Source organism: Colossoma macropomum, unplaced genomic scaffold (assembly GCF_904425465.1).
Source record: "Colossoma macropomum unplaced genomic scaffold, Colossoma_macropomum, whole genome shotgun sequence".
Lineage (NCBI taxonomy): Eukaryota > Metazoa > Chordata > Actinopteri > Characiformes > Serrasalmidae > Colossoma > Colossoma macropomum.
Window position 1 is genome coordinate 34228681 of NW_023494801.1, and position 27874 is coordinate 34256554.

At 39.8% G+C, this 27874-nt stretch overlaps 1 protein-coding gene across 3 annotated transcripts in view; it reads right to left on the reverse strand.

The window, feature by feature from the left end:
• Positions 1–27874, reverse strand: part of myh11b (myosin, heavy chain 11b, smooth muscle) — a 61025-nt gene that overhangs the window by 14534 nt on the left and 18617 nt on the right. For all 3 annotated transcript variants that reach the window (XM_036589856.1, XM_036589855.1, XM_036589857.1), the window contains exons 13-32: positions 27623–27775; positions 26088–26261; positions 24302–24475; positions 24108–24222; positions 20129–20328; positions 18110–18231; positions 16448–16517; positions 15709–15869; positions 14638–14746; positions 14394–14525; positions 12154–12360; positions 11109–11246; positions 9491–9614; positions 7707–7878; positions 5960–6172; positions 5076–5220; positions 4689–4895; positions 3506–3610; positions 1942–2094; positions 869–1117 (exon numbers count right to left, since the gene is read on the reverse strand). In XM_036589856.1, coding sequence (XP_036445749.1) covers positions 869–1117; positions 1942–2094; positions 3506–3610; positions 4689–4895; positions 5076–5220; positions 5960–6172; positions 7707–7878; positions 9491–9614; positions 11109–11246; positions 12154–12360; positions 14394–14525; positions 14638–14746; positions 15709–15869; positions 16448–16517; positions 18110–18231; positions 20129–20328; positions 24108–24222; positions 24302–24475; positions 26088–26261; positions 27623–27775 — 3123 coding nt within the window. The remainder of the gene's footprint in view (positions 1–868; positions 1118–1941; positions 2095–3505; positions 3611–4688; positions 4896–5075; positions 5221–5959; positions 6173–7706; positions 7879–9490; positions 9615–11108; positions 11247–12153; positions 12361–14393; positions 14526–14637; positions 14747–15708; positions 15870–16447; positions 16518–18109; positions 18232–20128; positions 20329–24107; positions 24223–24301; positions 24476–26087; positions 26262–27622; positions 27776–27874) is intronic.

Below are 27874 nucleotides of genomic sequence, written 5' to 3' on the forward strand. Positions count from 1 at the left end.
TCCACTCCATCTGACACTTGTCATTGTACATTTTGATCTTAGGCTTGTGTGCAGCTGCATGGTCTGCTGAAGCATTAAGATTTCATTGGTGACTTTTATGCTCTGTGCTCCTCAGCACAGCGACCCGCTCTGTAACTTTACGTGGTCTGACTCTTCGTGGCTGAGTTGCTGTGATTCCTAAACGCTTCCACTTTTCAATAACACACTCACAGCTGATTGAGGAACATCTAGGAGGGAAGAAACTTCACAAACTGACTTGTAGCATCGATGGCGTCGTATTACAGCACCACGCTGGAATCCAGTGAGCTCTTTAGACTCATTCTTTCACTAATGTGTGTAAAGGCAGGCTGCATGGCTAGCTGCTTGATTTTATACACCTGATTAAGAGGCGTGTCCCAATACGATTTGTTCTTATATTGTGTGTGTAGGTATATATATATATATACTCTCAGAACAAAACCTTGTATCTCCAAAATGGTAACTTTACACACGAAGAAAAAAACATACTTTACTTTAAAGTCCTTTTTTAAGTCCTTTACTTTTAAGTCAATGGAACCAGACTTTTTACCAAGTAATTTTGGGCCGTTTCTTTTAGTCCATTCATCATGAAATTTACACACAATATAAAGGACATCAGGAATTTTCAAATAATGACAAAAATGGAGCTATGAGGTTTTTTTTTCCGACGTCAGCGATATACAAAGGATTATATGAAAAAAGGTAATTTTCTCTACTTTATCACAGACTTTATTACAGAACAGCGAGAAGAAGGTAAGGTGTCCCCAAACTTTTGATGGGCAATGTCTTATTACACTGTTACACAATCAATCGTTTTGTTTTTGTAATGTTGTGAACGATGACCACCAACCTGGTCGAATTTCCTCTGCTTCTTCTCCAGGTTGGACACCAGCTGCCTCTGGTTGTCCAGGTCCATCAGAATGTCCTCCAGCTCCTGCTGCAGGCGGTTTTTACTCTTCTCCAGTTTGTCGTAGGCCGCAGCCTTCTCTTCAAACTCCGAGTTAACCGCCTCCAGCTCCCTCTGCAGCCGCTTTTTGCTTTCCTCGAGCAGCTCCATGCTGCTGGAAAACTCGTCCAGTTTTTTCTTAGCATCTGTCAGCTGACACAGTTAAGAGAGAGAGATTTGTACAGATATTCTAAATATTTATAACTATAAACTAGAACTTTACATCTGTTACAGTCGTATCCCACCTGATTCTCACTGCTGTAAACACTGACCACACTTATATTACATACTAGACAGATGTATGTTTTGTATACACTAATCAGCCACAACATTCCTTGTACTCTCACTGTCCACTTTATCAGCTCCACTGACCATATAGTTCCACTCTGTAGTTCTACAGTTACAGACTGTAGTCCATCTGTTTCTCTGCATACTTTGTTACCCTGTTCTTCAGTGGTCAGGACCCCATGGACCCTCACAGAGCAGGTACTATTTGGGTGGTGGGTCATTCTCAGCACTGCAGTAACACTGACATGGTGGTGGTGTGTTAGTGTGTGTTGTGCTGGTCTGAGTGGATCAGACACAGCAGTGCTGCTGGAGTTTTTAAACACTGTGTCCACTCACTGTCCACTCTATTAGACACTCCTACCTTGTCAGTCCACCTAAAGTCAGAGAACTCCAGCAACACTGCTGTGTCTGATCCACTCAGACCAGCACAACACACACTAACACAACACCACCACGTCAGTGTTACTGCAGTGCTGAGAATGATCCACCACCCAAGTAGTACCTGCTCTGTGAGGGTCCATGGGGTTCTGACCACTGAAGAACAGGGTGAGATGTTAAGGCTGATCCCTGTGTACAGTATGAGTGTTCACCTTTGAATTCAATGTGTACTGAAATTTAAATTAGTGTATATTGGCATTGTGTATTCTGTATGTGCTGTATACGTTTTAGCCCCTGCTCATATGTCTGACCTGTGTGTTGAGACTGGACGCGTGTCTCTCCACGTTCCTCTTGGCCTCGCTCTCCTCCTCCAGCTGCTCCAGCAGGCCGTTACGCTCCTCCTCGACCTGCCGCAGACGCGCCGACACGTTGAGCTTCTGACGCGTCTCCTCGGCCAGCAGCTCCTGAGAGGACACGCAAAACAGGACTCGGGGTCAAAACATAAACAGGTAAATATTCAGAAAATATGACGCTAAAGCGTCGTAAGCTTCAGTCAACAAAATTACTGGTCTTGTTGTCTATTTTACAGAATGACCTTCTGATCAAACCCCCAACACTTTATGAGTAGCATCATGTAGTATTCGGCTTTCTGCTAATGGAACAATGGATCATCTAGTGCAGGTTGGCAGATCACACCTCATTCAAACAGGCTATCAACACTTTCCTACTGCTTTTGGCGGTGGGCAAGTCAACGTGACTGATGTGAAATGTGGTCACTGTCTCTTTAATTTACTGCTGGTTACCATAGCTACGCCACAGCTGGGGAAAGTAGATCTCCAGCCACAAAAGTATGGGCAGCCCTGACTTAACATATTGGATTAAAGATGAACTCAACCAGCTGGACAGTATTTCAGCTCTTCTCTTTCACTGTGCAGGACACAGGATCTCTGAACGGTTTTTGGAATGGCTATCAAAAGCGTCTGGATTTGGGGGTCTCTGTTTGGGGGACAGTGGCCCATAGTCATTTCAACAGCCTGAGAAATGGTTGAATGATCAAATTTATTATCAGTAACATCAATAATATCAGCAATAACAGTGCGATTAGAAAGTATCGACGATAACACTAACATCCGTACAGTGAAACACCACATACACACTAGTGAGCACACACACTAGGGGGCAGTGAGCACACCTGCCTGGAGCGGTGGGCAGCCCTATCCGCAGCACCCGGGGAGCAGTTGGGGGTTAGGTGTCTTGCTCAAGGGCACTTCAGTCACGTACTGTCATATATTGATATTGATATTTTGTTCATTTCGCATTTTATTCTTTTCAAACGTTGCAATTTTAATACGCCTGTTATAAAAAGTACTATATAGATAAACTTGACTGACTGAGTGATATTAAGTTCTGGCCAGTAGGGGCGGTTCTATATAGCACCCAAAAGAACCATTCCTTTACTAAAGAACCCTTGAAGAACCATCTTTTTTATAAGTGTACGATTGATCAGTGGCTGGTGGACAGGTGAGCACAGCCTGCAGCAGGACTTGCTATATAGCAGGAGTATAGATGGTTCTATAGAGCACCCAAAAGGGTTCTTCTACTGTTACGATGTCAAGCTTGCCTTTTTGATGCTATATAGAACCCTTTTCAAAAAGGTTCTATATAGAAGCATCTGCAGCACATTCTCCATCAATCTGAAGAACGCTTTTATGATGCAAAGAACCGTTTAGGCATAAAATGGTTCTATACAGAACTCATGGTTCTAAAAAGAACCATTCCTTTACTAAAGAACCCTTGAAGAACCTTCTTTTTTATAAGTCTACGATTACTCAGCAGCTGGTGGACAGGTGAGCACAGCCTGCAGCAGGACTTTACCTGGGCGTCATGGAGCTGAGAGTTGAGACTGGACACGTCTTTACTCAGCTTGATGTTCTTCCCGTCGGCCTCATTGAGGAGAGCCGTCACACTGTCCAGCTCCATCTGGGGGAGAGTTTTAAAAAGATTTTATTAGGACCACCGTGATTATTAGAGCTCATCCACTAAAATTACATTTCTTTAGGCAGAAGTGCTAAAAAAGACATAGGAAACATAAAAATACCGTCTACTAAATTAATATATCACTGGAACAGAACCTCGTATCTCCATTTTTGTCGTTCTTCAGTTTTTGACATAATTTGAAAATGCCTGTTATTCTTTACATTTTGTGTAAATTTCATGATGAATGGACCAAAATAAACGACCCAAAATCACTAAGAAAGACGTCTGGTTCCATTGACTTACATTAAAAGCAAGGTAGGTTTTTTCCTTCTCCTGTAAGGTTACCATTTTGGAGATACAAGGTTTTGTTCCTATAGCAGTGATGTGTAAGTGTAAAGGGTAATGGCTGGTATATAATGTAATAATAATAATAATAATAATAATAATAATAAACAGTAAACAGGAAATAAACAGTACATTTTGAAACTTTAACAATGCTTACATATTACACTCTTAAAAAATTTGGTTCTCCAAGGGTTCCTTAGTAAAAAATGGTTCTATTTAGAAGCATGAGCACTCAAAGAGCCCTTTGCATGATTAAGCGGTTCTTTACATTGTGAAAGGCTTCTTCAGATTGATGGAGAGTGTGTTGCATATGGTTCTATATAGCAATAAAAAGTGCTCCTCTGTTGTTACGATGTCAAGCTTGTAACCACATAAGAACCCTTTTGGGTGCTATATAGAACGCTTTTTAAAAAGGCTCTACACAGAACCATCCACAGCACATTGTCCATCAATCTGAAGAACGCTTTGGAGTACTATATAGAACCCTTTTCAAAAAGGCTCTATGTAGAACCACCTACAGCATATTCTCCATTAATCTGAAGAACGCTTTCATGATGTAAACAAACCTTTAATCATGCAAAGGGCTCCTTGAGTGTTCATGGTTCTGTGTAGAACCACTCTCTTTACTAAAGAACCGTTGAAGAACCATCTTTTGTAAGAGTTTAAATCAAACTAATTATAATAAAAAGGGGAAGTTTGTTCTCCTGTGATCTAGGCCTTTAACAAAAGCACTCACGGTGAGTTTGGAGACTCGGTCTCCCAGCTCCGCCCTCTGCCTCTCTCCATCGTTGTACCGAGTCTGCAGATCCGCCAGCTGAGACTCCACTTTCTTCCTCTTGTGCTCAACGTCCTGCTTAGAACTGGCCAGCGAGCGCAGCTCCGCGCTCTGATCAGCGGCTTCTTTCTCCAGAGCCTGCTTAGCCTTCTCCAGAGTGGCTTTAGCCTGCAGGACAGAGAGAAACATAATAATGATAATAATGATAATATTAATAATAATAATAATAATAATAATAATAATTTTCTTTATATAGCAGCTCAAAGTTAAACAGTAATACAAGAAAGAAGACATTTTAATTTTGAATAATAAGAAAATGACACAGATCAAAGTAAAATCATTGTTTACCCGTTTAAGCTGCTCCAGCTGCTCACCGAGCTCCTCCACAGCCTGAGTGTGTTTCTGCCTCAGGTCCTGCACCTGGGCCTCGTGGCTGCGGCCTTCATCCTCCATCGCCTTCTTCAGCATCGCCACCTCCTGCTCTCTTTTAGCCCTGGACACAAACGACACAGTACATATTAACAGATCGCAGAAGAAAACCTCGTATCTCCAAAACGGCGACTTTACAGGAGAAGGAAAAAACCTGCTTTACTTTTAATGTAAGTCAATGGAACCAGATGGTTTTCCAAGTCTTTTTGGTCGTTTCTTTTAGTCCATTCATCATGAAATTTGCACACATTATAAAGGGAAACAGGTATTTTCAAATTATGTCACAAACTGAAAAATGTCAAAAATGGAGATACGAGGTTTTCTTCCGACAGCGGCGATATGGAGCAGCAAAGGTTGGGAATCCCTTCACATATTAACATTTAAACCAGATATTAAAATGTATTTTTCATCATTTTGTTCAGTATTTCAAGGTTTATTGGGAACAGCAAGAAGCTAGTAAATATACATACTGTATATATTATATATAATTATAGAATAATAATGATAATAATAATAACAATAATAATCTATCTAATAAGTATCTATCATCAGCAATTCCTTTTTAAGTTACTTGCATTGAGACTTAATGATCAACGCTTTTGAAATATGAGGCATTCTGGGTGTGAATTTTAGCATAATTTCAGTCTGGATATAAATTTTATTAGAACTTCATTATCGATGTTCTACAGCTTTGTTCACTATTCTGGACACAACATTTCATTTTCTCTTCTGTATTACTGAAAACACTGATTCCAAACTTTTGAATTATGGCTCTTGAGCAGTAAACATAGCCAGTGCGCTACCTGAGCTCCTGCTGGGCTGCTGTGGTGTCCAGTGAATCCTCCAGCTCCGACCTCAGGGCCTCCAGCTCCTCTCCCAGGTCACGCTTGGCTTTTTCAGTCTTTGCTCGGGCGTCTCGTTCGGCCTCCAGATCGTCCTGTAGCTCAGAAATCAGCCCCTCCATCTCCCGGATCTTCTTCAGGGCGTTGTTCTTCTGAGCAGATTCCTGCTCCAGCCTGGGATGGACAGATTCCGTAAATATTCCTCTTAATTACGGTGTTTACTTTCAAATCTCTAAAGACTCTACACTTTCAATTCAGTGGCTACTATGGATTATTCAGAATCTACTATGAATTATAGTACAAAGACAACATATCAAATGTTGAAACTGAGAAATTTTATTGTTTTTTAAAAAATTGTCCATTTTGAATTTGATGCCAACAACACGTTCCAAAAAAGTTGGGACGGGGGAACAAAAACCTGGTAAAGTTGTGTGATGCTAAAAAAACACCTGGTGGTTGCAAAGAACTGTTGCTTTTCATCATCTACGGTACATAATATCATTAAAAGACTCTGTATGTAAGGGACAAGACCAGAAACCAGTATTTGCTGGCTGTGATCTTTGGGCCCTCAGGCAGCACTGCATTAAAAACAGACATGATTCTGTAGTGGAAATCACTGCATGGGCTCAGAAACACTTCTGAAAAACACTGTCTGTGAAAACAGTTCATCACTGCATCCACAAATGCAAGTTAAAACTCTAAAACGCAAAGAAGAAACCAAATATAAACAGGATCCAGAAATGCTGCCACCTTCTCTGGGCCTGAGCTCATTTAAAATGGACAGAGGTGAAGTGGAAAAGTATCCTGTGGTCCGACGAATCAGCATTTGAAATTCCTTTTGGAAATCATGGACACTGTGTCCTCCGGACTAAAGACCACTCAGCTTGTTATCAGTGCACAGTTCAAAGCCAGTATTCATGATGGTCTAGGGGTGCATTAGTGCACATGGCATGGGTGACGTGCACATCTGTGAAGGCACCATTAATGCTGAATGATATATACATGTTTTGGCTACATATGCTGCCATCCAGACGACGTCTTTTTCAGGGAAGGCCTTGATTATTTCAGCAAGACAAAGACAAACCACATTCTGCATGTATTACAACAGCATGGCTCCATATTAAAAGAGTCAGCATGCTAAACAGTCCAGACCTGTCACCACTTAAAATATTTGGTGCATTATGAAATGAAAAATACGACAAATGAGCCCCCGAAACTGACAAGCATCTGAAATCCTTTACCAAAAAAGAACAGGAAAACATTTCACTTTCTAAACTACAGCAGTGTCTCCTCAGTTCCCAAACGCTTACAGAGTGCTGTTAAAGAAGAGGTGAAACTCAGTGGTAAACAGGCCCCCGTCCCAACTTTTTTGGAATGTGTTGCTGGCATCAAATTCAAAATGGGCATTTATTTATAAAAAACAATAACATTTCTCAGTTTCAACATTTGATTTGTTGTCTTTGTAGCATTTTCCTTTAAAAATATGCTTTACATTGTTTGCATATCATTGCATTCTATTTTTATTTACATTCTGCACAGCATACCAACTTTTTTGGAAATGGGGTTCTGCTATGAAGCGAATGTGCAGGTTCTGTTACTCTACAGAACACAGTTTAGCACTTTACTATAGATTCTGAAGCCAATGGACCACTGAACAGAATTAGTCATGAGTTTCTAAGAAAGCTGATAGTTAAGAGGAGGAGCGTACCGCGCCAGCAGGGCCTGCAGCTCCTCCTCTTTGGCGGCCAGTTGTGCTTTCAGCTCTGCGATCTCAGCCTGCAGAGCGGCCAGCTGGTCCTGCAGGTCATTATACTCGGCCTCCAGTTTACGCTTCGCCTTCTCCACATCCTGACGGCCTTTCTCCTCCTTCTTCAGACGCACTGGACAGATATGAAACAGTCAACTGCACACATGATAACATATTAACAATTTGCATTTTACTCCATATACAGCCACACTGTATATGTGTATATGTAAACCCTCCAGAGGCTAAATGGTCAGTGAGTGAGTTTTATCCATACAGCCACACGTATGGTATATGTAAACCCTCCAGAGGCTAAATGGTCAAGTGAGATCCCTAAGAATTGATCTTTTTTCTTGTTAGTTTTCAAAAATTTTATTTTATATCTAAGCAGGTTTGTACAGACGTCCAGAGAGGCCATGAGGTAGTTATGATTTTCTGGTCTGTTTTCTTGAGATCACAACTTCTTTGTCTTGTGATTTTAAGAAAACAAATTTGTTTTTTTGAGATCACAACTTATTTCTCTTGTAATCTCAAAATAATAATAAATGTTTTTCTCGAGATCACAACTTATTTGTCTTGTGATCCCAATATAACAAATGTCTTTGTCTTTTGATCTCAGGATAACAAATGGAGATCACAACATATTTGTCTTGTGATCTCAAGATAACAAATGTCTTCTCAAGATCACAACTTATTTGCCTTGTAATCTCAGGATAACAAATGTCTTGTGTCTTTTGATCTCAGGATAACAAATGGAGATCACAACTTATTTGTCTTGTGATCTCAAGATAACAAATGTTATTTTCTCAAGATCACAACTTATTTGCCTTGTGATCTCAGGATAACAAATGTCTTTTGTCTTCTGATCTCAGGATAACAAATGGAGATCACAACTTATTTGTCTTGTGATCTCAAGATAACAAATGTTATTTTCTCAAGATCACAACTTATCTTGTGATCTCAGGATAACAAATGTCTTTTGTCTTCTGATCGCAGGATAACAAATGGAGATCACAACGTATTTGTCTTGTGATCTCCAGATAACAAAAGTTGTTTTCCTGATTATCTTGATAATCTTGAGATCAAGAGAAAAATACAATACAATTAATACAATACAAGACAATTAAGTTGTTATCTCAAGATAACAGTCCAGAAAATGATAACTACCTCATGAAGCTCAGTGTTGGAGGAAAACTACACGCAGCATTAGCATTAGATCAACTAAACCTGAACAGAGTTTTTTCTTATTTAACTGAAAGCAACAAAACAACTAATTAAAAAAGAAGCAAGATTCCCACAAACGTTCTGACAGGCAGTGTAGATGTTCTAGATAAGTCTGAATGCGAACTCTGTATGCAGAATATGACTGGACCTTACAATAACAATGCTAAAATAAACTCCACATACGGCCGAATGCAAAACTTTGGGAAAGTTAAATAAGTACTAAGACCCCTACAGACAACACACTTCCACACATTCTAATGTACAGCCACTGTTTATGTGTTGAATTGAACACATTTTATGTGGACAGTGTGAATATTATGGCACATTTTCTGTTTTATTCCAACATGTTACACAGCAAATAAACAGACACTGAGCACTACAATTTGCAGAAAAGTGTCATATTTAAGTGGGTTCTCTGTAGAGGATGTGTAAAAACACGTGATTTTGCCAGATTTTGTTCAAACTTTTGCAAACGCCTGTATATAGTATATACAGGTCACTGACTCAATCTGCCCTGAACAAACCTTCCAGCTCGGAAATCATGGACTCGTGTTTAGCCTTAAGCTTGGTGAGATTCTTCGACTTCTCCTCTTCTTCAGCGAGGTTGGAGCTCATGTCAGCCAGACGTTCCTCCAGCTGCTGCTTCTCCTACATCAGTGAGAGGGTAGAAAAGGTTAGTAGAACTCAGGAAAGAAAACATGTGGCGTTATATTACATAGCTAAACCAAACATGCTGTATCACCAGTTTCAGTGTCTTATGTTTAACTATATTTCAATGTTTATTCACCCACGAGTTACAGTCACTGTGTTGAACACTGGGGTCGCCAACATGAGGCTCTTTTACTGCCCTGTTGTGGCTCCACAGCTGAATCAGATTAGTAGGTAAAAATAAAATAATCCTCCTTTACAGTAAAATAAAGCTCTGCTGATCGTTCAACACAGTTTAACAGTAAATGGTCTTAAACTCTGGAGTTAATGTAGAACTGCTGATTCACCCTTTAACCCTGAAGATCAGTGCAGACTGCTGGTCACCATAGCAACACAGACAACAGTCTCGCCTAGCTAGTAGCTACGAAACGGCAAAGAGAGAGATTTAAGATGAACATCGATAATTTGGAGATGAATGGACTGATTAGTGTTTATAATCACTCCAGCTGGTTTCCTGATACGTTTAATCTGCAGTGAGAAACTGATGAACACTAAAAAAGTCGCGAGGCTGAAGTCAGTTTCTCGTTTGCCAGCTTCTTGCTCGAATTGTCCTGTTCCACCTTAAAAGGTGCTGCAGTTACATTCTGGCGCCTCAGGCACCATTTAAGGTGGAACAGGAAAATTCCAACAAGAAGCTGGCGAATGAGAAGCGACTTCAGCCTCATAAAAAAATGTAATGTTGAGAGACATTTTACAATAAACTGATCTACTTTTGAGGAAAAGTTTCCTGCTGGAGATGCGAGAAAAGCAGCTGTAGCTGATCTAAAGCTTAAAGCAGAGCAAAGTAAGTCTGCGTTTTAGTTTATATTATATTTTTAGTCTATACTAGTTCATCAGCACATACTGAGACATATTTACAACCAAGATGGTGAAACATTAATTAAATAAAACGGACACAAAATGTTGTGGCTCCCAGACAGGCGGACAGATTTTTGCTGAAAGAAGAAAATGGCTCTTCTTAACATTTGGGTTGCTGACTTCTGCCCCAATCCAACCCTGACCTTAATTACAACACACCTACAACTACTCCTAAACCTACCCCTGACCATAATGTTGTTGATAACCAACTGTCACCAGAAAGTTTGATAATAACTGAAGTATCTATAGATCATCTATAGGGGACAATATGACTAAAGTATGGCCAACAAACTTAAACATGGCATTTTTCTGCAGACTTTAGTGCACAATTTCTATTTATTTCTATTCATTTATCTGTATAGACAGACTTGCGGTGTACTTATTTTTACGTAGAAAATCAACAAAACGTGTAATTTGACCAGGGGCACCTTAACTTTCACATAAGACTGTAACTGCCGTGCCACAGCACCACAGAACTGTATTTAAGCATCTTTAATAGAAGTGGTCAGAGAAAAGCATGTCCAGGAGTCAGTCTGTTACACAAGCTTGTCACTGAAGTCAATAAATCAGACCCACCTTATGCAGCTTGTTGTTCTGATCCTCCATAATGAGAAAATCTTCCTCCAGTTTTTTAATCTTCCCGTCAGTGGCAGCTTTCTCCAGCTGCAGCTTCTGCCTGCCGTCCTCCTGCTCGGCCAAACGCGCCTCCATTTCCTACAGAGACGTTAAACGAGCTCAGTGAGGATCACCTGCAGGTCCAGCTAATCAACAAACTCAACTCTTTAAACTCTGAGAGCCAGAGAAATGGACAAAACCTGGTCTGGGACTAAAATGCATTGCAAATTGTGTGTCAATTCCATTTAGTTTAGACTTAATCCAAGTCTGGGAAAGTCTGGACCCTAAGCGTCTTTATGTGGGTTCATACTTCAGTTTTATAACTTCAAAATACATTAACTGTATAGTAGTTACTGAATAATTCACAGTAGATACTGAAAAATTCACAGTAGATACTGAATAATTCACAGTAGATACTGAATAATTCATGAATAATTCATAGTAGATATCGAATAATTCATAATAGTTACTGAATAATTGATAGTAGGTAATAAATAATTCATATTGGGTACTAAATATTTCATATTTGTTCCTAAATAATTCATAATAGTCGCTGAATAATTTATGGTAGATTCTCAATAATCCATAATAGTTACTGAATATTCATAGTAGACGCTGAATAATTCATATGAATTACTAAAGAATTTATTGTAGATTTTAAATAATTCATAATAGTTACTTAGAAATTCATAGTAATTACTGAATAATTCCTAGTAGTTACTAAATAACTTATGGTACATAATAAATAATTAATCATGGTGTAATTTATAGTAGTTCATTAATAATTCATAGTAGATACAGAACAATTAATAGTAGCAACTGCTTAGGATTAATTGATTAATATGAATACTCTTGCTGTAGTGTGTAGTTTGAGCGTTTTTTATGTAAATAAGATTTTTAAAACTTTTTCAGTTACATCATAATAATTTTCCCTTTGCACATCCACAGCAATCAATTAGCTGATTACTTATTTCCAATAATCAGTCATCAATGATAATTGCGGAACCTGTAGCTGCTGCTGCATGTTCTTCTTCTCCTGCTGCAGGGCCTGACTGCGCTCCTCCTCCTCCTCCAGCCGCGCCTCCATCTCGTGCAGAACCTCCTCCAGCTCCTGCTTTTTGGCCTCCAGCCGAATCCTCATCTCCTCAGCCTCGGCGTAGAGCTCCGCCTCCGTCTGCAGCTTCTCCTGCAGCGCGTTCCTCTCCTCCAGCAGCTGAGCACAGGTAATAATTACAGGTACAGGTACAGGTACAGGTACAGGTACAGGTACACTGTCAGAGATCAACTGTTTTTTCCGCCCCCAAGGCAGGTGAGCGTAAATGTGTTCCTCATGCAGGTCGAGTTATGATGGACTTTTCTAACTGACTCTTTCATAATTATTCAAGATCAAAGTTCTGTGGATCAGACAGTCATTTCTGGGGTGTCAATCAAATCAGCAGTATTGGTATGGTATTGATTTTAGGTCTGTGGTGGTGTAGGGGTGGACGATATGACAAAAATATTACATCACAATAATTCAAGACATTTTTCACGATACACAATATGCATTACAATATTTAGTTTCTCTGAGACTTAATAATTTTGGAACAGACATAATAATAATAATAATAATAATAATAATAATAATAATATTAAGAAGAAGAAGAAGAAGAATAACTACTACTACAGCTACTACTACTACTACTATGACTACTACAGCTACTACTACTACTACTACCACTATTGCAACAACTACTACAACAAGTAGTACTGCTACTATGACTACTATACTACAGCTACTACTACTACTACTATGACTACTACTACTTCTACTACTACTGCTACGACTACTACAGCTACTACTATTGCAACAACTACTACAAGTAGTACTGCTACTATGACTACTACAGTTACTACTACTACTATGACTACTACAGCTACTACTACTACTACTATGACTACTACAGCTACTACTACTACTACTACTATGACTACTACAGCTACTACTACTACTACTACTATGACTACTACAGCTACTACTACTACTATGACTACTACAGCTACTACTACTACTATGACTACTACAGCTACTACTACTACTACTACTATGACTACTACAGCTACTACTACTACTATGACTACTACAGCTACTACTACTATGACTACTACAGCTACTACTACTACTACTACTATGACTACTACAGCTACTACTACTACTACGACTACTACTATGACTACTACAGCTACTACTACTACTACTATGACTACTACTACTTCTACTACTACTGCGCTGACTACTACTACTACTACTATCGACTATACATAGTATGCTACTGACTACTATGACTACTACAGCTACTACTACTACTATGACTACTACAGCTACTACTACTACCATGACTACTACAGCTACTACTACTATGACTACTACAGCTACTACTACTATGACTACTACAGCTACTACTACTACTACTACTATGACTACTACAGCTACTACTACTACTATGACTACTACAGCTACTACTACGACTTCTACTACGACTACTAATAATATTAATAATAATAAACCTAATAAACCTACAACTACAATTATTTTTATTCAATGTTTTACATACTGAACTGCACTAAATCCAATAAACAGGACTAATTCTGCTCTCTTTGTAATGAAGCATGTAGTTAGTCAGTGTTCTTTGAGTGCTGACGATGATCTGCCCAGAAAAACTATCATGTAATTTATCATAATAACAATAAAATATCATCATATTGTCCACCCCTATTATGGTATAACAATTAACAGTACTGAAAAATAGAACATTAAACATGAAAAATCAGTGGTTAGTCAATCATATGCCTCTTCGTCTCTTCATAGCATTTCGCATTTCCCATCTTTTGTGAACGCCACTGTCGATAATCAATTCATTGATCAATTAATTTAGAAAAATGTAAACAATAACTTAGTCATAGTTAATGCTTAATGTCATACAGCGTATTTGCACATATTTTAAATTGTATTGTTTTGAAATCAAATTTGTATTTTTCTGAACTGAACCTGCAGCAGATGTGTTTAGTATATTATACATTTGCAAAATTAAGATATTTTTATCACATAAATTATTATACCCTGAATCAAACATTGACCTCAGAATCAAAAATCATGTCAAACCTAAAAAAAAAATCATTTCATCCCTAATAAGGTTTGTATGTAACAGCACGTTGCGCTAATTGGTGTCGAAGTGCTGACGGGGGTACAATAAGCGTCCTCCTCACCTGCGAGTGCTTCTGGTTGATCTCCTTCAGTTCGGTCTCTGCTTTCTGGGCCACTTCCTTCGCCTTCTGAAGCTCTTCCTCCTTCTGGCTCATCTCTTCTTCTTGTCGGGTCACTTGCAGCAGCGGTTTGACCTTTGGGTGAGGAGAGAGGGCAGTTTCTGACCACAATCAAAGTCAAAGGAGGTTTGGCACCAGCATATTCTGGACTGAAAGCTGCTCTGAGGCTGATCACGTTGTCTCTTACTTTAGTGAAAAGCCTCCACCACTGCCAGTTCTTCAGTTTGAGGTAGGCGGCGCAGTTCCTCTGGATGACCTTCATGGCCGTGAGCTGCTGCTGTCTCTTGCTGAACGCTCTGACAGGAAAAGCGTTTATAACAAAATTTGATTTGTTTTCGCACCCAGCACTTTAGTCACTACAATGCTAAATGATCCCCATTTCACCCCTCGCCCCTACCACTCAGCCCTACCCCTCTGTTCTGCGTGTTCACGTCTAGGGGTAGGGTGTCCCGATTCTTGTTGAGATAGAGGGGTGGGGTGAAGTGTTGGGGCTACATGACCCTCCAAACGGAGGTTTTTCAGAGACTCCAAACAGAGAATTATGAGAAAAAAAGAAAAACCGGCAAGATGGAGAACAAGAGACCAGAGAAACACACAAATGTGAGAATTTTCTCTGTTAAAAAATTATGATAACCACTGTATTATCTTAGTTTAATGTTGTTTCAGTGTATTTTGGTCCTTTACTTCATAACAAGCATAAAAAATCACTAGCAGTGCTGACGTATCGGTAGCTAGCTACATTTTTCTGTTCCACCTTAAATGGTGCTGCAGTTACATTCTGGCACCTCAGGCATCAGAACTGCTGCTCCATTTAAGGTGGAACAGGAAAATTCGAACAAGAAGCTGGTGAATATCTGACTTCAGCTTCATAGCACTGAAGAATTAGGGGTGGGTGATAATAAATAATTGCCCCCCTCTTTGAAGGCATATGATGCCCTAAATGTAACTAAAGCCCAGCAGTGAGGAGCTGAACTTTACCCTCCTCTGCTGTCACTGCAGACTGGCAGGGTCGCCTACAGAGCAGCGCTGGTAGCTGTTAATGAAGTGATGCTCTTTTTATTTGAGGGTCCCATTTCAGAGGGAAGATTAACCACTACCCTGTAACTCAGTTCAAGGGGTTAGGGTGACACTCGAAAACAAGGGGTAGGGGTAAAATAAGAAATGGGACTGGACCTTATTCAGCATTCTGAGAGCTTTAAATGAAGTGGGCACGGTGTAGTTGTGCAGCTGCAGTGTTGCAGATGTGTCAGAGACTCACTTTCTGGCCAGGAAGCCGCGGCCCTGGGCCTGGAAGGCGATGATGACGACGGTCAGTTTTAGATCGCGCTCCTCCTCCAACTGAGCTAAAACGCCCGTGCGGAAAAACATCTTACTCTGACCAATCCGGTACAGGTTGGGGTCCAGGTCGAGATGTTTAATCTAAACAGAAAACAAACAAAAATTTAATTATAGTCCTGAAACAATCAGATACAGTCAACAGTAAGTAATCTACGGTCAAACTGACCAATGAACATATACAGTTATATGAAAAAGTTTGAAGACGGTCAAATCACGTTTTGTTGATTGTGAAAATAAGTGAACACATTTCTCTACATGGAACAAACTTAAATATGGCATTTTTTTCCGGCACAAAATCATCAAACACATCGAAAATAACACACAAATTGTGTCCTTATTTGTACATTTCACAAATTTTGCACACAACTGTATGTATGTGTTTCTCTCTGTGTTTTCATTTGCTGTGCAGTATGTTTTTATGTCAGTCTATAAGTGTCTATAATAGTAATATTACATGTTTGGTGCCTTTTAAAAATACTTCACCATTACAGGAATATTAAAAGGGAACAGGTTGAGATCAAAACTATGTTAAAAGGAAAATTAGGACAATAAAGGCAGACATTTTATCAGCTACATGCAGGAACATTTTAAATAAAGTGTCTTTCTTTGCGAGAATTAAATAAAACTGACAGTGACTCCACAGTAAAGCACTGACTCACCATAAGTGTGCAGGCTTGTTTGCCGTCCATAAAGCCTTTGGGAATCGCACTGGCAGCCAGAATCTCATAGCTGGAGAACAGAAGGAAGACGTACTTATTAAAGTGATAATGTGTCAAAAATCCCCTCTACACTGTTTTCACCTCACTGCGAATGTAGTCGAGATTCTGGTGTCTGAGGTTGGCTTCAGTTTTGCACTAGATCCACAAAACTGATGGAAGCTTAAACACCACCAATTAGCCAGTGGTGGACAGTAACTCAGTAAATGTAATTAGTTTCTGTACTTAAGTAGTTTTTCGTGTATCTGTACTTTACTGAAGTTTTTCCATTTTGGTGACTTTTCACTTTCACTCCACCACATTTCAAAGTCAGATATCTCACTTTTTACTCCACCACATTATGAGAAATCTGTCGCTCCTTTTGGTTTATGTGTGTATAAAAACGTAACATGTCAAAACGAAAGAATCGCGAAGCAAAAACACCAATCAGGGCACAGCGGTCACTTAGTTTTGAGCTTGTTTTGACCTGTTGGTCATACCGACCCAGTGCAGCACACGGTTCAACATCAGTGCAGCAGCGTAAAATTTTGGGAGAGTCTATTCAACATAAATGATGAACTAACCTAACTTTGTGTAAACAGACCACAGTATAGAAATATGTACTCATATGCAGTTGTGACTGACACGTCTTTATTCTGAATTTATACAAACACATTTCATTTTATAGTAAATTAGTTTTGTCTAGTTTATGTTTATGAACAGAGACCTACAGATGCAGTTTAGTAAAGGAAACTCATTTGTGAATCTGAATTTTAAGGTTTTTATTAAACTTAAACTTGAAACTAAGTTCAAATAAATCTTAAACTGAAACTTTGCTTGTTTGTAAAGTGATTTCAGAGCCACTCAGTTCTCCCTGATGGAAACTGTTTGCCTTCAGTGTTTTGTGCTGATGATAATTTTAATAGACATCAGCGTCACTAATTAATGACCTTCTATTAAAAGACTGGTTTACCAAGAGAGACACTGGAGTATTTTCACCTAAAATGAGTTAATGAAGCGAGTCTTGTTATAAAAATGATAACAGGACATCAGAGCCATAATTAATCTTTCAGTACTTTCACTTTCGATACTTAAGTACATTTGAAGGCAAATACTTTAGTACTTTTACTCAAGTGGAGGTCTAAAGGGAGGAACTTCTACTTTTACTGGAGTAATATTTTACCTTGGGTGTCTCTACTTTAACTCAAGTCCATGGTTTGTGTACTTCGTCCACCACTGCAATTAGCACTGTGCGTTCAGTGGGTAGAAGGGAGGAAACACCATGGACGGGTTGCCAGTCCATCATAGGACAAACACACAGACATACACCATTTAGTGTCTCCAATCAGCCTGACTGCCTGTCTTTGGACTGCGGGAGGAAACTGGCGCACCCTGGTTGCCCAGCCGGGGAATAAAACCCAGGCTCAAAGGAAGAGCGTGCAAACTCCACACAGAAGGGAGGCAACCTACTGCACCACCCAACTGCACCTCAAACTACACAATATACTGTTATCTCTAAAAATGGACAATTTGGGAAAATGTGTAGATTTTTACCCAATTATTGCTTTAAACTCTCTCAGTAAGTAAACACAGGTGGACAGATTTGTGCTGGATGTTTTGACTGACCGTTGACGGAACTCGTGGAAGATGATGCGGTTGGGGAAACCCTGCCGACAGATCCTGATTCCCTCCAGCACTCCGTTACAGCGCAGCTGCTCCAGAACCAGGTGAGCGTCCAGCTTCCCTGCCTACACAAACACACGGGTTACAGATTCAATACAGTAATCAGGGTCACTGCACACTCAATAATCTGATCATAATCAGGTTTCTGCAGTTATCTGATTATTCAAACGGTCATGTAAACAGCACACTCTGATTTCTTAGACCGGAGTAAGGTCTAGAAATCTGAGTAAGAAATCTGATCTGAGCTGGATTTTAGCTCAGTAATCAGATTCTCAGTGCGTGTGAACTCTTACTCTGATTTCTTTCATTTCTCTCAGTCTGCTCATGTGTGAAAACAGACGGCGGTACCGAAAATAAGCAAGCAGCGTCGCCGCGAGACGCAGCAAAACACTTTTGGAGCGTCACTGAAACCAAATATAACCGAATAACATCTTCTAGATGATGTTTGTTCATATTTTCAGGTAAAGTGGGGCGAAGTTTAAAAAAAAGCTGCGTCATGAAGTTTGAGATTTATGTTACATTTACGTCTCGTCTTCTTCTGTGAGTTTATTGGCTGGTTGTAAAACACAAATCTGATTACTGTCTGACTCATGTCAACCTGGAGTTTCCCCATTATCTGATTACTCAAGTGCATGTAAACGTATTGATCGGATTACTGACAAAATCTGATTTTCTAAAGTTATCAGATTATTAAGTGCATTTAAACATGTAGATCGGATTACTGACGAAATCTGATTTTCTAAAGTTATCAGATTATTAAGTGCATGTAAACGTGCTGATCAGATTACTGACGAAATCTGATTTTCTAAAGTTATCAGATTATTAAGTGCATGTAAATGTGCTGATCGGATTACTGACAAAATCTGATTTTCTAAAGTTATCAGATTATTAAGTGCATGTAAACGTGTAGATCGGATTACTGACGAAATCTGATTTTCTAAAGTTATCAGATTATTAAGTGCATGTAAACGTGCTGATCGGATTACTGACGAAATCTGATTTTCTAAAGTTATCAGATTATTAAATGCATGTAAACGTGCTGATCGGATTACTGACAAAATCTGATTTTCTAAAGTTCTCAGATTATTAAGTGCATGTAAACGTGTAGATCGGATTACTGACAAAATCTGATTTTCTAAAGTTATCAGATTATTAAGTGCATGTAAACGTGTAGATCGGATTACTGACAAAATCTGATTCTCTAAAGTTATCAGATTATTAAGAACATGTAAACAAACTCAATGATAGATTATTTTATCACAGTTACACCACAGTAAGAAACTATAAAGATGTGTGAAATTTGATCCTTTTAAGTGGAGCTTCAACAATACAGTGCAGTCACACTCAGCAGTGTTAACAATACAGTGCAGTCACACTCAGCAGTGTCAACAATACAGTGCAGTCACACTCAGCAGTGTCACCAATACAGTGCAGTCACACTCAGCAGTGTCAACAATACAGTGCAGTCACACTCAGCAGTGTCAACAATACAGTGCAGTCATACTCAGCGGTGTCAACAATGCAGTGCAGTCATACTCAGCAGTGTCAACAATACAGTGCAGTCATACTCAGCAGTGTCAACAATACAGTGCAGTCATACTCAGCAGTGTCAACAATACAGTGCAGTCATACTCGGCAGTGTTAACAATACAGTGCAGTCATACTCAGCAGTGTCAACAATGCAGTGCAGTCATACTCAGCAGTGTCAACAATACAGTGCAGTCATACTCATATATACTCATATACATATATTATATAGTATATAACTATATACTAATATATATATATATATATATATATATATATCAGTACATCAGATGATCAGATGAATGGCAAAATTAGACAAATCAAATACGAATAAAAGTCACTTGACGGCTTCTTAAGATGAGCTCACACTGATCTGATCCATAACTTTGCTTTGTATTGACCACACTAAACCAGTCATGAGTTGATGAGTCTTACTCTCTTCTCGTGGTTAGGAATGATGCAGCGGACGAAGTTGGGCTGGGTGTTGTGCAGAGTGGTCATCAGTTTGCCCAGAGACTCTTTGTAAAGCTGCCCCACCGTGCGGAACATGCCCTTCTTGGACTTGGAGGCGCTGGGCATCGAGGTGTCCGACTTGGCCATCTTAGCCATGGTCTCCAGCCCCACCACACGGTCCGCTGTGGGCAGAGAACAAAACACACTCTGTTTTATAGAGTAACTGAAAATGAACTACAATTTAGTGGAATTTCAAGACGTATAATAGATGACAGCACTGCTGCTGTTCGCATATTAAATGTGCTGTGCAGCAAAACTGTAGCACACTGTCAGAAATAAAGGTTCTGTTCAGGTACGTTTCTTGTTCATCAAGGTACAAACAGTGTAAATGTTCCCTCAAAGCTCCAACAGTGGTTTTAAGGTCTGATTGTGAACCTTAAATAAGTTTTTCCAGGTGAAAAGTTCGTATTTGTACCTTTTCATAACCGAATGTTTTAAACAGAACAGTAAAATAAAAGCCTGGAGACGAGACGGGGTGTGTGGAGTCAGTACAGCTTAGAACATATCATTTCAGTGGATTATGGTTCAGTTATGTTCCCTGACTAAAGGTACTGAGATGGACCCTTGAGGGTTCCACCCCAGTGACAAGAGGGGTACCACCCTAGTGACTGTTTTCTGTCTACAGAAGGCTATTTACTTACTGTTATTATTATATTGTTGTTATTATTACATCAGTTATTATTATTAAGGTTTTTGGCATTATTACAGTTTGTAACGCAGTGATAGACACCAGGGGCATCGCTACAGATTTATGGCTGTAGTCTTTACTGAAGGGGGTCTGATGGCTGCTCCCCAAAACGTCTGCTCATCATGAACTTTTAGAGTAGCAGTAGATGGATTTTTTTTCTTGTTTTACCTTTATTTAAACAGGCTAATCACCATGAGATTAAAGATCTCTTTTACAGGTAAGTCAAGTCGAGTCAAGTCAGATTTATTTATATAGCGCCTTTTACAACAGATGTTGTCACAAAGCAGCTTTACAGAGAATCCGGGTCCCCCAGTGAGCAAGCCTCGGCGACAGTGGCAAGGAAAAACTCCCTCAACAGGAGGAAGAAACCTCGAGAGGAACCAGACTCAAAAGGGGAACCCGTCCTCCTCTGGTCGACACCGAATAAGAGGACAGACACAAAACAGTATAAGTGGATACAGTTTAACACCACTGTGCAGTGCGCCGGCCGCATCTCAGGTCAGACCCTCTTAGGACAGGCAGCCGCTCAGCTCAGGGAAAGAGAGGGGGAGGGGGAAAGAGAGGGGGAGGGGGAAAGAGGGGGGGGTAGGGGGGATAAGAGGGACATAGTTAGGAAAACAAATGAACCAAAGGCTCGACTAAACAGGTCAGTTTTTAGCCTAGACTTAAAGACGGAGGCTGTGTCTGAGTCCCGAACACAGACTGGTAGGCTATTCCAAAGCTGGGGGGCGTGGTATGAAAAGGCTCCTCCCCCTGACGTAACTTTATTTATTCTGGGTACTAATAATGAGCAGCACCTTGTGATCTAAGTGGGTGTGTCGGTTGATAATAGGAAATAAGGTCACTGAGGTACTGAGGTGAGCCCTGGCCAAGAAGGCAGCACAGAACAGACAAATAAACACCATCACAACCAACAGAATCAAATCAAAACCGCATTAAAAACAAGCAAACAGACTGAAATACTGAATGACATATTTCTTTAACAGTTATCATAAAATCCAAATAAACTGCTCTAATTTCAACTGTTTCTGCAGATCATTCCACGCAGATGGAGCGCTGTGACTAAAAGCTGCCTCGCCGTATTCAGACCGTACCATAGGAACGTCCAGCTGAACGTAACTATTAGAACGTAAATTGTACTGAGACTAACTTGTTGATATGAATGCAGATAAATATGAAGGAAGCTGAGCAATAATGACTTTATAGACAAAACATTATAGACTGAAAGTAAAGGCCAATCATTTCATAAGGTTCTCAGTGATGAGTTGAATATCTAGCACCTGCTATAAATGAGGCCAGTGAGCACAACGCTGTCTTTGAAGTATAGCCATAAAAATATCACCATAATCTAAAATAGGTTAAAAAAAGGAGCTTCAGCTTTTTTTTTCATGCCTGTTGAGTAAAACAAAAACTGCCCCTAAAGTAAAATCCCAACTCCAACTTTAACTTATTTATCAACTGTTCAACATGCAATTTAAAAGAGAGTTTATCATCTAACTTCATATTTTCAATGATTTAGCTACTCATTTTCATCTGTCAGCAACAACTAAGAACACAGAAGTCAGGAAAGAGGAAGAAAAAAGAAAAAAGTAGATGTGTTTATAAAATTATAGAAATAATTAAGGAGAAATAAATAAAAACAATTAGGAAAACAATTCATAAATTAATTTATTTATTTATAATTTATGTCTCTTTCTACATGGTCAGGGCACACAGTCTGGGCTGGGCATATGGTCAGAAAAAGATGCCCACCTTATCTTTTAAACAGTAAGCGCGCTATTCCGGTTTAATCCAGAATGTTTTTAAGCAAATTAAATGTTGGAGGTCTTTGGTGGTTCCAGTTAAGCAAGATGCATTTCTTTGCTATATATGATATAATGATATTATGTCAATCATCCTAATAGATATGGGGCTTAGTGTCCTGTCCAGATCGGTACCAAAGAGGTGTAGAGTCTAATGGACTTTCCAAGACCTTGGCAGTCAGATCTGTCTCTTTGTAGCTATTATTAAGCAAGAGCTTGAACTATATCTGTCCACCTACACAGATTACAGATCAAATAAAGGAGTTTTATATATATATGTGTGTGTGTGTGTGTGTGTGTCGGAAGAAAACCTTGTATCTCCAAAATGGTAACTTTACAGGAGAAGGAAAAAACATACTTCACTTTTAATGTAAATCAATGGAACCAGAATGTTTTCCAAGTCATTTTGGGTCGTTTCTTTTAGTCCATTCATCATGAAATTTACACACAATGTAAAGGGAAACAGGCATCTTCAAAATATGTCAAAAACTGAAAAATGACAAAAATGGAGAGGGAGTGTGTTATCGTGAAATAACATCACGGCTGTGATTTGGTCGCCGTAGATCATCACAGCCGTGATGTTATTGGCGATAACACACTCCTCGAGTGTTCTACTGCTTTAATACAACAGTTAAATAAATAAAGTAATAAATTAATAAACTGGGCCGTGAACGCGGCGTTTAATATGTTTTAATGTTCGCAGTTCCTTCACCAAATTATAGTTCCTTAACGAGCAGCTTGTTGATACGTCAGAGTAACGAGCTCCGCCCACTCGCTGCACAGTCTGCTGTAAGCCTCGCCAAGTCCAGCTCAGTTTTGTCAGTTTTTGCCAGATCAGTATTAATGTTGTTTTGTTCCAGCCAGTCTGTAAAGCATCTTACAGCCCATTTAGTTTGGCGAATGGTGTTGGGTTCATTTCTGGCTGATTCCAGGTTGTTCAGCTGTTCTTCTGTCACAGCTGCCAACTGAAAAGCTGCTCAGTGGTGAAGACAGTTTGGGAATTTATGTTGTTGATGTTATTGCGAAATAACAGCATGGTTAGAACGCTTCTCAGCCAATCAGCTCGCGTGGCCGGAACTATATATAGTGAATCTGGAGACACAGTGGCACAGTTGAATAATGAGGATTCAATAAAAATTACTGTTAATGAACTGAACTAATGATGTACAATCATTCGAGAGGGCTAAATAATATTACGGGGGGCTAAAGCCCCTCTAAAACTGGCCCTGATTGTCAGTGGATTGTTATCAGTGGTATATCATTAAAACTGATAACTGTAGCTTTAATGTTTCGTTTTTAATTCACAGTAAAACAGAGACGTCATACTGACAGTTCACTTCAGTTCAGCTGTTTGAGTGTAAAGCAGATCACAACCTCCAGAAAAAGGTCACAGACCCTGACAGGAACTCACCATCTTTCCACAGCTCCTGCACGAACGGGCTGGTGGAGTTATTCAGCAGCGCCGTTACGTTGTCATTCAGAGGGTCCATGTTTTTGGTCAGCCAGGCATGAGCGTTATAATCCACCTAACCAGAACAAGCCGTGAGGTCATTCACTGCACCGCTATTTAATCCTTAGACGAAAGAGTAGCCGAGGTTTACGAACCTTTCCAGCGTAGTGCTGTACGGAGAAAAACGTCTTGTCCTTGGGGTTCTTAGGCTTGGAGAACTTGCAGTGGCTGGAGTGTGTGTTTGTGAGCTTCTCCACGAAGGAGACATCGGTGGCTTTGGGGAACCAACATTCCTCATCCAGCAGGGCCAGGATACCAGGAGGGTTGTTCTAGATGAGGAGAACCAGGTGGATTTTATTCAACCACATTTATGCCATTTTCAGATGTAAAAATGAGCCAATTTCGGATCATCAGAATGTATAATTGATTATTATTCATTAAAATATGCACTTCTTCTGTTTATGTGCCGAAATGACATCTAGGGGAAAAGCTACACTATGTAAGATTTGGAGACCCCTCTGGCGAAAGCGTGTAACTGCATGCGACGACATGAACGTTCTGTAGCGTGGGTTGTGATCAGACCCGATTCCCCAAAAGAACTCAGTCTAAACTTGGTGAAGGACGCATCTTCTGAGGATGTGAGTGAGTTGTCTAGAACCGCCATCACATCTTCATTAAATCCTCATCAGTATGATGTTGATTTTAACGATTATTTCTGGTTTTACAGGACACACACACACACACACACACACACACACACACGTTTGTCTTGCTATACATATGAGGACATCCATAGACTATCCATAGACTAAATCTATTGATTTTTGTGTTACTGTAACTAAATAACACTAAACCTAACCCTAACTTTAACCTCAGTATCCAAAAGGCAGTTTTTCTGCTCTTTTAGTTTTCAAATTAAAAAAGTAATTGTGAAAACAACACATGCTCAAGTGAGGACCAGCAAAATGTCCTCAATTGAGCAAAAAAATCATATAGTCCTATCATAGTGAGGACATGGGGTCCTCACAAGTATAGCAATATAAGAACACGGACACACGCACACACACACACACACACACACACACATACACACACGTGCAAAAGGGGTTCTGCTACTGTTGTGATGTCAAGCTTGTAATAGAAAAACCTTTTTGGTGCTAGATAGAACCTTATACAACATGTTCAACATCAATCTGAAGTCAGGACCCCCATGGACCCTCACAGAGCAGGTACTATTTGGGTGGTGGATCATTCTCAGCACTGCAGTAACACTGACGTGGTGGTGGTGTGTTAGTGTGTGTTGCACTGCCACGAGTGGATCAGACACAGCAGTGCTGCTGGAGTTTTTAAACACTGTGTCCACTCACTGTCCACTCTATTAGACACTCCTACCTTGTCAGTCCACCTTGTAGATGTAAAGTCAGAGACAATAGCTCATCTGCTGCTGCACAGTTTGTGTTGGTCATCCTCTAGTCCTTCATCAGTGGTCACAGGACGCTGCCCACAGGACGCTGTTGGCTGGATATTTTTGTTTCTCAGTCCAGCAGTGACACTGAGGTGTTTAAAAACTCCAGTAGCACTGCTGTTTCTGATCCACTCAGACCAGCACAACACACACTAACACACCACCACCACGTCAGTGTTACTGCAGTGCTGAGAATGACCCACCACCCAAATCGTACCTGCTCTGTGAGGGTCCATGGGGGTCCTGACCACTGAAGAACAGGGTAAAAGGGGGCTAACAAAGTATCAGAGAAACAGATGGACTACAGTCTGTAACTGTAGAGCTACAAAGTGCACCTATATAGTAAGTGGAGCTGATAAAATGGACAATGAGCGTAGAAACAAGGAGGTGGTCAGAATGTTACGCCTGATCAGTGTAAATGAGGTGATCATGAACGTACAGAACTCTGTTCCGTGAGCGAGTCGTTCAGGACTTACGGGCCTCTCGATGAGCTCGATGCAGGGCTGCAGGTCGAGGCCGAAGTCGATGAAGTTCCACTCGATTCCCTCTCTCTTATACTCCTCCTGCTCCAGGATGAACATGGTGTGGTTGAAGAGCTGCTGCAGCTTCTCGTTGGTGTAGTTGATGCACAGCTGCTCAAACGAGTTGTCCTGTCAGAACAGACGAGAGGTCAGCTTCTGTTCTATCACTGGACACTTCCTCATCCTCACGGCCACATCACAGCCCTGCACTCTAAAAAAGATGCTTCTTCAGGGGTTCTTTAGTAAAAGAAAATCGGTTCTATATAGAACACTCAAAGAACCCTTTGCATGAACGTTTGATGGAGAATGTGTTGTATATGGTTCTATATATCATCAATAACAACAGAAGAACCATTTTTGGTGCTATATAGAAGCATTTCCAAAAAGGTACTATACACTCTTCAACACACAATGGTTCTATATAGAACCATCCTTAAAAAGGTTCTACATAGAACCGTATACAACACATTCTTCATTAATAATAAGTGGTTCTTTGCATCATAAAAGGGTTTTCCAGATTGATGGAGAATGTGCTGTGCATGGTTCTATAAAGAACCTTTTTGAAAAGGGCTCTATATAGCACCAAAAAGCGTTCTTCTATTGTTTTGATGTCAAGCGTTTAACAGTAAAAGAACACTTTTTGGTGCTATATAGAACCATTTTCAAAAATGTTTGACCTAGAAGCATATACAGAACATGTTTCATCAATCTGAAGAACGTTTTAATGATGCACAGAACGCTTTAATCATGCAAAGAGTTCTTTGAGTGTTCATGGTTCTATATAGAACCTTTATTTTTACTAAAGAACCCTTGTAGAACCATCACTTCTGAGTGCGTAGAATTATTTTTGTATAATTCGCTTTGGTTGTTACATTTGACATCTGATCTGCATTCTTAAAGAAGATGGTTCTTTAAGTTCTTTAGTAAAGACAACGGTTCAATACAGAACCATGAACACTCAAAGAACCCTTTGCAAGCTTAAATGGTTCTTTGAATGATGAAAAAGTTCTTAAGACCAATATATAAAGTGTTGTAGAAGGTAGAACCCTTTTTCAAAATGGCTCTGTATAGCACCAAAAAGCATTTTTCTATTGTTTACAATGTCAAGCTTGAGAAGCTTGAACCCTGTTTGGTGCTATAAAGAACCACCCTCAAAACCCATATACAACACATTCTTCGTCAATCTCCAGAACAATTTAAGCATGAATTGGTTCTATATAGAACTTATAGTTCTAAGTAGAATACAATAGAACAATGTCAAGCTTGAGAGGCTTGAACCCTTTTTGCTGATATATAGAACAATCTTCAAAACCATACACCACACATTCTTTATCAATCTAAAGAACAATTTCACCATGCAGAGAACCATTTAAGCATGCAAAGGGTTCTTTGAATGTTCATGGTTCCACATAGAACCAGTGTCTTTACTAAAAACCCTTGAAGAACCATCTTTTTTAAAACTTTGGTATTGGAGTAAAAGGTATCCTCACCTCGAAAATCTCGAAGCCAGCTATGTCTAAGATGCCTATGAATGAAGCTCCTTGGCGCTTCGACTTGTCTAGAGCCTTGTTGACGCGTCCCAGAATCCAGCGGAACAGCCGGTCGTACATGGCCTTCGCAAGAGCCTCCACCGCAAAATCAGCCTGTTAATGAGACGCATCACTGAGTGAACTCAGATTCAACTGACACTGCATGTAGATCAGCCTGTACAGTCAGAACAACAGCTGAAACAAGCTAAACCC